Source organism: Aspergillus udagawae (assembly GCF_001078395.1).
Source record: "Aspergillus udagawae IFM 46973 DNA, scaffold_3, whole genome shotgun sequence".
In the NCBI taxonomy this organism is placed as follows: Eukaryota; Fungi; Ascomycota; class Eurotiomycetes; order Eurotiales; family Aspergillaceae; genus Aspergillus; species Aspergillus udagawae.
The window spans coordinates 3,648,135-3,658,651 of NW_025091266.1; the positions used below are offsets into that span (position 1 = coordinate 3,648,135).

Below are 10,517 nucleotides of genomic sequence, written 5' to 3' on the forward strand. Positions count from 1 at the left end.
CATCGGAGCCACCGGCGGAGCGCCGACATATCCGTGGAGAGCATGGCAGCGCGACCTAGAGTCAGGGGGATTTCGGCATTGGCTGAGAATGACACGCGTGCACAGATGAACCAGCTGTCGATCTCGATGGACTTCCTTCGCGTTCAGATTCACTCTCAACACGGTTGGCGACCGAACAAGGCGGCCTCTACGGCCCACACTGGGTGGCCGGCGCAGTCGTGACGGCGAAGCAGGGTGCAGAAGGCGATTAACCCCCTACCATCCTCCCACGAACATCCACAATGACATCAGACACGGCTTCGATTTCGACTGACCTCGAGGTCACCGTTTTAAGATTCGCCTTGTTTAGCTGGTGGCTGTGGAGGTGCCTGATAGAGTCGAGGACAGGCGCGCCCAATACCGCGATTTGGGACTCGAGGTTCCCGAGGATGACAATTGACAGGTGACGGGGACATACTGGTGCCACTACGACCGGACAATACAGCAAGGCTATCTAAGACAGTAAACTCGCCCTGTTACCTCTTGTTCAAGATCAGACTTTCAATTTTTTTCGACCCTAGTCAGTCGTGGACCTGTGACTTTGGGTGATATTCTCGTTTCATGAAATCTAGTGAAATATATGAACTCCGACGTATAATGTGACACTCTTAGCAGAATAGATATCTGTTTACTTCGCTGACGATCATGGTCCCAATTGTTTGCCTATTGTCTTCGCAGTCACGCTCCCAGCTGATCCAAGTCAACCGCTCCGGATAGACAAGTGTGATGAGCAGGGGCCGTGTTGTTTTGCTGTAAGCACTAAAATCAGGACATGATATCTCGCCGCCATTCATTGGCGGATTGATTGACAGGGTGAAGTTCCCCTCCTCTCCTGGGAAGTTCCCCGCTCCTCCAAAAAGCCGTCTTTGTTCCAAGAGAAGCTCCTTTCTCCCAGCCGTTTTCTTCCGCGGGCGAATCTTCCATCTAATTCAGCACATGGCAGACGAAAAACGCCAACGAAGAAAGAAATGGAGGGAGGAGCACAGAAAGCGGCAGAAAGTGCTTCATATCCCGAAGCGAGTTCAATGGGGTTCATATAATCTCAATTTTCCGACCTTCGATAACGCAGGCATTCTTGAGCTTCGACGATTCATGTGTGAGTTGGACGACGAATCAGATTGGGCGAAACCAAGAGAGCACATTATCGCCGACATATGGAAAGCCTGCTTATGTCTAAGCGTCCCTTGGAGATTATCGCAATGGTATCATCGATCTTCTCAACATTAGATGGGGACTTGATTCTTTTGAACGATTCGCAGGCTCTGTACGATTGCCTTGATAGAAAGTTCGATAAGCCGCTACTTCACCGAGCCTCGTTATCTGGAAATTCACTCTGTGGTCGCAAACTGACCTTAGATGCGTTCTGGACGCATCTACAGGAACAGCCGAACAAGACGATAGACGTTTACGACTACGCCGTGGTAGAGCCTACTTCGAGAACACGAAGATTGACAGTCCAGGAAGTATTGTTGCATTGGAAGCTCCCAGAGCAGGAGCGACATGCTATCAACCTCCTGGATATCGAGAACAGAATCGGGGACTTCTGCCCGATTGAAATAGTGCAACATGATCTTTACAGCAAAATATCTCGCCTATCCCCGGATAATGTTGGAAAGACCAACTCAGACTGGAAAAATAATCGAAAAGAATTCTTCCTCCTCAGTGGCGCAAACACGATATCGTCCATCCACGTGGACAATGGAGGTCAGCTAATGTGGATTCTGATCCTCGAAGGCCGGAAAATCTGGTACTTTCCTCGCAAACTGAGCAGCAACGCTGTCCGGTTGTTGGCTGTTATGGGCTCTCAGTGTCCTCGAGGATATGAAGGTTGGGTGCGGGTAGAGCTATGCGCGGGGGATCTGTTGTGAGTATATTTTAATAGATTGTATCGGAGTATGCAGCTGATATCCCTACCAGAATTATGCCACCCAGTTGCCCACATGCAGTGTTTACTCCAGATGACTGCCTTGCCGTTGGTGGCCATTTCTATACGGCCGCACACCTTGGTTCAACCCTCCGCGGGCTTAAACTTCAGGAAGATTATCCAGCTATATGTAACGAAGACATACTACCCGACTTCTATTATCTTCTCCGTGGCGTCTTTCAGAAAGCGGACAGTGTCAACATGTCTTTGCAGCAAGCTGATATATTGTCGTCCTCGTCCTTGTTCCTTGATGCCTTGGATGAAGCATCTCTGGCCTCTTTGTTCAGAGCCAATAGACGGAACGGTATGTCTCGTGGCACTATTAACCAGTGCTCCAGAATTTTGGAACAACTGGAATCGAGACTGACCAGCCACGGTTGTCTTACGAAAAAACATGCCCTCTTTGTTACTGCCCTGGAGAGTTTTCAGAAAACAGTTGTGAAGGATTTGGAGGGCGAGTGATAAGATCAAGTGCCACATTCACTGTGCTTACTTTTCTTTCGTTTTACAATTGCATGAGAGGGGTTTAATTGTGCTCACTATACTGGGTACCATCACTATGATGTCGATGATCTTCCAAATGCCAAGGACGCGCAGAATCATGGCGAAACAAACAAGTGATGTATGTCTGAAGTTGTTGGTCGATCTTAAATCTTACGAACATAGCGTGCTAGGAACACAAATATAACTTCATACAATAACAGTAAATCGTCCCGTGTGCCGATAATTGAGGGAAGTCCAGAATTCAGAGCGAGCATCGAAGTTGGCCAAAAAAAGGGAATGCGCCCTCCTGTCTCTCATAACAAACCTCATAACAAACCCATTTTCTTCCTTGACAAACGCAATTCCTGTTTTATTGAATATTTTGGCCTCCCAAATAGCCGTTAGATCGGTGGAACTGCCATAGAACAAGTTGTCAATTATGTGATTGTTACCCAGCTCGAAGAAGGCGCGTGATAGCAGGTAGAGGCCAGGTTTTTCGTGGGGGCTGACATCAGTTGGTTGTCGATTTGGATAAGGGTATGTAAGGTTACACCGCCCTCCCAATCGGGATACATAACAAAGGGAGCCAAATACTTCTGAATACGCTCGTATTTTAATCCACTGTCGGCAAGCCTGAGCATCCCGAATTCAACGTCACCCTCGAAATCCAGCATAATGTAAGCGCTTGATCCGCTGGTAACTATTCTCAAGCGGTCGGGTCGTCCCCAATGCATGGTTAACGTATGGGCCTCTCGGCCCTTCAGGTCAAACCACTCGAAGTTCACTCCAGTGTCCAGAATCTCAAAGTACAAAAAGCTTCCGATGGTTATTCTGCAGCTTGGGTTGCCGTACGTCCCTGGCAAGAATCGTCGAGTGTAGATAATCTGCCACGAGCCACTTTCCCCTAAATCTATGCAAGCAAGGCATCGCATCGGATACAATGCCACCGTGAGCTTGTGATAGCTGAAGTCTTGCAGTAAGATAAGGCGGTCTTCCTCGTCAGCGGGATGGCTAATCTGCTCTGCAGATGCCACCAAGGTTTCAACAGCCTGGATAGCGATAGCATACTCCTCGGTCCCTCGGTCGTTATTGTAGATACAAATACGTCCAGACCGCAAGTAACAAGTCAGGTTGTCGTAACACCTGAATTGCCCGTCGGTCTCAGAAGCAATCTGCTGGATCGAAAATGGGCCTCCGTTCTCGATAGAGGTATCCAGATTGAGGGCGCGGGTGATCGCACCGATAATGGTCTAATGTCCATCTGAGAACAACTTGAGTTCCTCAGTATCGCGTAAATACTTCTGCAGGCATGCTAGAGATTTAAGCTATTGACAGAATAAAAAGACCCATACCTTAAGAAAGATAGGACCGATGTCCATAAAAGAATGACATGTACTGAAAAAGTTCACAGAATCTCCTATGGAGACGTTCTCTAGGATATGGCACACTACCTCTGTGGGAAGTCTTTCCATTTTGAAGGGATTAGAAGATGGCAGAGATAGAGACCCTTCTCTATAAGGGGGAGCGGCTTATATAGACTTAATCAGAACGCTGGAATGGAAGAAAAACCGTACCTACCAGAGAGGTACATGAAAGGCCAGGTTTCCTTTGCATCCAAGAACTACCGATGAGGCTAGATGGTGCTCCCAAACACGTCAAGTTTCCCATTTCGGATATAGAGGTCATGGCTGCAAGGAGAAAAAATGCACAATGCCACCCGGGGATGTTTATCTGAAGGCACTATGTGTCCACACTCGGATTCTGAGGCACAAAGTCACAGGCAACTAGAACAGATAGGTACGCTCGCTTTCCTTTCCGGATAATTTCCATTCCACTTCAGTAATGCTTGCAGAAAATCCATAAGCTTATGACTCCCACAAAGAACTTCTAGGAGTGGCAGCAAATGCCTCCAGGATAGTCGCCTTCTGATCTCCGAGCATCAGATATGCATCCCTCCGCACCTGGTCTTCTGTTGCCCACGCAAAATCCTGGTGTTTCTCCGCGTTGATCCGTACCGATTCGTCGCATTTCCCTCCCAAAGGTGGCTCATCCGGGAATCTGGAGACCTCTATCTCAGAGACACAAACGATATATGGAAAAGCAACACATTTTGCTTGCTCGGTTCGCATCTGAGCCCTGAGTCCGAGTGCACGGTTGATTCGTAAAAGCCGAAGCCCAGATTTCTCCTGGATCTTACGCTTCAGAGCATCATAGACTGTACTGTCCGTTGGCTCGACAGTACCACCTGGTAAATCCCAGAGCCCGGGATCAGTACCGTGGGAAGCACGCCGCAGAAGCAGAACACGGAGCTCATAAGATATGTTTGCTCCATCAAAGATAACAGCGCTCACTCTAATGGAGAAGGTCTCACCGTGAAGCCTAAATTGGTAGGGTAATCCAGAAACACGAAGACTTGACAAATCCTGTCCGTGGCCGATTGTGAAGGAGCTGATCGTCTGATCTACCCATTTTCTAACATTGTGGGCTGCGGAAACAGGATCGTCTTTGTATCGTAGCAGGTAGCCTTGCAAAGAAGCGGGCGTGAACCATCCCGAAGGAACATTGTCGGCGAATTGAGTTGCTAGATGAACAAGGTTGTCCAGCGTCCATTCATCGGAGGCTGGTAGAGATAACGGCTGGATGCTGCCAGTTGCTTGTCGGACCGCCATGAATTTTTCATCCGTGGGGGCCAAATAGAACATGGAAAACAGCTCTTGAGCCATAATACCGTGGACAGGGCCTATGAACGCTTTCATGTCGACTCGTCCTGCACGCAAGAGGGCAGAGTCCAGACCGCCAATGTTATTGGTAGTCATGATTAGAACACGACCATCCTGCGGAGCCACACCATCAATAATATTCAAGCAGCCGGAGAGAGAGATATTTCCATGTGCTGACTCGGTATTGTATGTCTTAGCATTCTCATTCCCGTCGATCGCTTCCTGGCTTGGCTGAGAAGAGATATCATCACCACGTTTCGGTAAACCGGCCTCATCGATATCCTCGAGAACAATGCAACGCTCAGGAATTTTTTGGAACAATGCGGAGAGGCCGTTGTCGTCAAGGCCAGAGGAGCCTAGAGAGATTGTGTAGATATCCAGGCACAACATACTGGCGATGCCATGACACAACCTTGATTTCCCAGTACCTGGCGGACCGTGCAGGGCAATGCCTAGTCGATAGGGAATGCCACGTTCCTCGTACCATCGCTTGGTTCCGGGTCTGGGAAATTCTGTCACCCCTCTCACAATTCCATTTTAGTTTCCTGATCCAAAACCACCGAGGATAGGGATCGCGGCAGTTTCGTCGCCATCGGCACCCATGACGGAGGCTGGATCAGACCCATATAGACAGTGACATCGTGAGGGTCTCTATTGACTGGAGTTTCCCGGATATCATTGAGGAGGTCATCTAGGACCTGCCGATCCGACCAAGTGTAGAAAGTCAGTCTCTCGGGAACAGCGAACCATGGATTGCCAGATTCCCTGTACAGGTGTCGGCGTAGTCCAACCAAGTGTCCTTTATAGCGAAAATAATGAACAGGATCCTGTGATGGTGTAGACTGGAGTGCTCCGTGATTTCCCGACACTTTTTCTTAAACCAGTATTCTTGTGGGTCGTGCTCAAACAACCGCTCGTCGTCGAGGGTATCGTTGTGTTGATCGTTATTGTTTTCGCCGTCGTCCCACGGGGAGGAAACACTCGCTTTCGTGCTGGCAACAAACTGGTTCGTCTTTCTCAACATTGGATGACGAGATATCCATCGTATCGCGCTTCGATATAATTTGTCATGGCTCGCTATGTCGGCCGACTTCGCACGGCCCAGAGAAAACGATTCCATGCAACTCCAATATGCGGGGAGGACAAAGAAGCAGAAAAGAATAAAGGACACAAAAATGCGCAGGTAGAATGAAGCATGCGCATGGAAAATGAACGGAGTCAAAAAATTAAACCCAGGAATTAGAGCCTCCATCATAGGCAGTATCATAGAGGGTATTACACCAGTGGAATTGAAAGTAGACGCCATTTGACTGCGGAATAGACAATAGTCTGTGTAGATGGTAATTCAAAGGAGGATGGACTATTATTATACTTTTCGGTGTACAAACAAAGGCGAAGGACATGAAACAGGGACAATCCAGCCTGCAGGGCTTAGATACCTGACATCTCTGTGTAATTTGCTTCGATCCTTGTTGCCTGTGAGAGCCCTGGTCTCTATTAATCATAGAAACAAGGCTTTCAGGTCAACTTCATAGGTAACTATACAAGGCCAAGATAGAAAGGGACACGGCCGCTGTCGACCGCTTACATACGAAGCAGGATCGTGTGAGACACATACGTAACTTCAAGCAATTAGTAGATATTTTACCAGTAGTATCAGTACACACCTTGCGCCGTCATTCCTTATGTGGGTGATGTTGGCGTTCCAGGTGGCGTGGATAGAAAATGAAATGGAGTAATGAACATATAAAAAGCAAGCAGATCCACACTACCAGAATCCATATAAATGTAAGAAGTAGTGTAGACATATTTTCCAGCCGCAGTATATTCGTGTTCTGTTTGATAATCTCTCGTGATGGTTCATTGAAGAGCTTCTTCGATGTTATAAAGATATTTCAAGGATACAGGAACATTCTCCAAAAATAATTCTCAGTACGAGGTCGGTACATCCTCCTCGATAGCCATACCCTCTTCATTAAGGACAGTAAGACGGCGTTGTCCTTGGCCCACTTGAAGTGTGTTCCAGGCTTTTCCGGCACGAATGATATAATGCTATCAAGACAACTTGATGTATTCTCGATCGTCTTGACGAAGGTTTCTAGCGTCGATTCGCAACGGACAAAAGACAAGTTGCATATGCTGAAGATCATTTCGAAAGCGAACATAGAACACGAACCCACGAGGGCTCACAAAGTATGAATGATAGCTTATAAAGTGCGAGATTCCAAAGCGAGTCTCTGCGTCGATAACGTTGTGGATTTTGGGGACGGGTCGATCCATTTGCAGCGTATTCTGGTGGCCTGGCTCAGATGTACTCTTAGGTATCGGAGGGCTAGTAGGTTCTTGTTTTTCTTGTTCCGATGAGCCAAAGGGCATCCAGAATGTGAAGAGGTTCAGACAAAACATTGTAGTATGAAATTGCGTCTTGTCTGACTCAAGTCGCGGCGAGCTGTCCGGTTAGATTTGGTATCTTTATAGATCTCTGTGTCATAGGTCATTGAGAAGATGATTACAACAAATTGTCACAGAGGAGGCACTAATAATCCTTAGATAACGCTCAAACCGTCTTGCATGCTTTGCAAGTAGCCTGCATACACACGTATTTTACATAGACCCATCAGGAATGCATGAAGTGCGAGTTACGCTGGTATTCCTCTACACTTCAGAAGACAAGGTATGCGATATATCACTGGCTACCGAGATCCCTCTAGTCTCTTTTTGGCTGATTTGTTCCGCGTGGAACAAAACGGCCGAATTCGGCTTAGTGCTGTTCAAGTGTCAGGCAGGGTGATAGATACATTGATGCGACAGAGAATGTCGTATTTCAACTGGTACCTAGAAAGCTGTTGATATCCTGGCGGATAGATTATTACAGCTATTTTCAAGGAGTATAAATTCACTAAGAGCTATCGCTGGCCTTATCGTTTCCTCTTCCATGCAAAAATTTTGAACACAACCTGAAGCAGACTACATAAAAGCCGTGGATTTGTCTTTCGTGTCTTCCGTTTTAGATGTGTGAGTGGGAGGACAGCTTCTATCAGGACTGCGGTTGCCCTGCTCGCCACAGGTGGCTTAGGCCTGGATCGTGCCCTCGAGGCAATTGCACCGCCGACACAATGGTAAGAGAGTGAGAGATTCTTGGGCTTGAGCGACGTATGTTGAGATGGAGTGCAAGCTGACCGCAACCTGGGACTTCGAAGGGATATTTATACTCGTCATTGCCTACATCCTGTCCGAGGCTGAACCAATATCCATGTCGATTTTGCCTCACTTGAAGCATACCATGGCATCAAAGTACGCCTGACAAGATCACTCGGCTGTTGTACACCAATTGATCAGGGCTGGTATATGCCAGCAGTGCTCCTGGCTAGCCGACAGAGCTGAGCGAAGAATTCTGCCTTGTTCTATAAATGGGGTGCCATTCTCATATCCAACCAGCCAGAGACCAGCAGCCAGGATGCAGATGCGCCGGACACCAATCACTCCTAAAAGCATGTCAAAATGCTCTGCAAGGCATCTAAGAGGGACACAAGGCGTGTCACCCCTCGCAATAGCGTACAGTGGCACGAGCTGATTAACCAAAGGTGTACGCGTACCACCGAGATAGTGGTATAGGAGGCATAAACCCTGGCCTCATTGAGTCTGGCTAAGATCCTTGGCTCCGCATGATGCAACTGTCTGCATCACCAGCATGGCCCATTGGAAAGAAGGTCGATATGCGTTGCCTTATCAGTCTCACTTAACGCCCACTTCAAATATCGAACCCATGTGATTCCCTTTCTTACATCTTTAGACAGACTAGCCGTCATGTGTCCGCCAGTTACCGTTTGCGTGGGTATGTCCGCTTCTTGATTTCCGTACAATGGCGAAAATGAGCCACTCTTGCTAATTTGTCCGTCCGAATGAGTTCGATATTTGACTTGGTGCCGAGTGGCGTAGGTCTGTAGCTCGCTGTCCCTCAAGCGAAGCGTCAGTGAAGCTGACGGTTCATATAATGTTATCGATTAGTGTTATATGATACCGGCCATCTCGATTGAGATCACTGGTCAGAGCGGGGACTATGTGAAAGGTGAAGTAAAGGGATTCAGTTATGTATGACCACCACCTATCAGGAGCTGCTTCCAGACGCTTTATTCGAAAAAGCACGTGCCCTGGTAGGGCATAGCCACAGCTGTAGGATGAATCATGAATGCGAGGACCACGGTTCTAATTCGTGGCCTATAGAGAGGTTAAATCAGGCGGAGACTCCTGGTAGTAGAGAGTCAAGGTAGTTTCTTCCTACTCTTACAGAAATACTTGCAACATCTGAGGCATACTCTCTCAAAATGGGTCTCCTTTCCTAGATCGCCAAGAAAAGTGGGCTCATCGTCGTCCACGTTACGGTCGTCAGGAGCGCCATGGGGATATACATATCATCCAAAGCACTTTTCCTCACTTTGAATATAACTAGGTTGTAAGTCAGATTTCCTGAACTGGTCATGAGTGTTTCTCATTGGTCTTTCTAGAATTATCTCGAAGAACCTGATACTCCAACCGAAACCGCAAGCGAGTTGGATAAAGAAACACAGTGATCGACAATGGCGTGATGGTCAGAGTTGGCAAGTGGGCAAAAGGCATGAGGATGTTGGTCAATCCATAACATGGGCATGTTGAAGTGTAGTTGTCTCTCTGAAGTATACCTTGTGAATGAAATGTAATGTTTCTATCTCAACAATGCGCCCTTATGATGCAGTACGGTATTGTTGTTCCAGACTGGCCTCCTTCCATCAATCAACACCCAAGGGTCTGAAGTGAACAATACCAGTCAGTACCCATCATCACGGAAAGTCTCTATCCATACCTACTTTCCTAACAGGCTTGTTCCAATAAAATCGGACTCAGTAGACGAGGTTTGGTGCCCTTGAATTTGGTAGATGCCCTAGGCCCCAAAAATTATGAAGGAACATTCTGTCTGTAATAACTGGGGATATAAATCAACAGAAAGCATGGCCAATCAGAGAACATTCGACTTCGGGCTAATTATATATTATTCCAGCCCGGACAAAAATGCCTATTGATTGGCACACAATTACCGCAACTGTTTCCCAAATGCCCATTTCTGTGTACCCTCAAAACTCACTTCCGCTCGTGATCGTAGTGTAGGAATAAGAATCAACGTCCTGAGAGTACTAAGCATCACGTATGAGGTTGTTCATTAGCAGGAGGCGCGTTGACATCAGCTTGTACTGCTGTCAGAGCCTGCACTACCTCTAGATGGCCTTCTTCTGCTGCCGCCTGGAGGGCTGTTCGGCCACTATATTTAGCAGGAGGCGCATTAACATCTGCTTGTGCTGCTATTAGAGCCTGTACCA

At 47.5% G+C, this 10,517-nt stretch overlaps 3 protein-coding genes across 3 annotated transcripts; 1 reads left to right on the forward strand and 2 right to left on the reverse strand.

The window, feature by feature from the left end:
- Nucleotides 1-1,238: 1,238 nt before the first annotated feature.
- On the forward strand, nucleotides 1,239-2,425 carry Aud_005116 (jmjC domain-containing histone demethylation protein 1; the record flags this gene model as incomplete). Its single annotated transcript, XM_043290049.1, has 2 exons — nucleotides 1,239-1,903; nucleotides 1,957-2,425. The coding sequence occupies 2 exons, from the start codon at nucleotides 1,239-1,241 to the stop codon at nucleotides 2,423-2,425; spliced, it is 1,134 nt and encodes a 377-aa protein (XP_043145984.1).
- A 458-nt stretch (nucleotides 2,426-2,883) lies between these two features.
- Nucleotides 2,884-3,757, reverse strand: Aud_005117 (uncharacterized protein; the record flags this gene model as incomplete). The annotated part of the gene is made up of 2 exons (XM_043290050.1): nucleotides 2,884-3,696; nucleotides 3,746-3,757. 2 exons carry the CDS (start codon nucleotides 3,755-3,757, stop codon nucleotides 2,884-2,886), a joined length of 825 nt encoding a protein of 274 aa, XP_043145985.1.
- A 554-nt stretch (nucleotides 3,758-4,311) lies between these two features.
- On the reverse strand, nucleotides 4,312-5,702 carry Aud_005118 (uncharacterized protein; the record flags this gene model as incomplete). The annotated part of the gene is made up of 2 exons (XM_043290051.1): nucleotides 4,312-5,668; nucleotides 5,695-5,702. The coding sequence occupies 2 exons, from the start codon at nucleotides 5,700-5,702 to the stop codon at nucleotides 4,312-4,314; spliced, it is 1,365 nt and encodes a 454-aa protein (XP_043145986.1).
- Nucleotides 5,703-10,517: the final 4,815 nt, after the last annotated feature.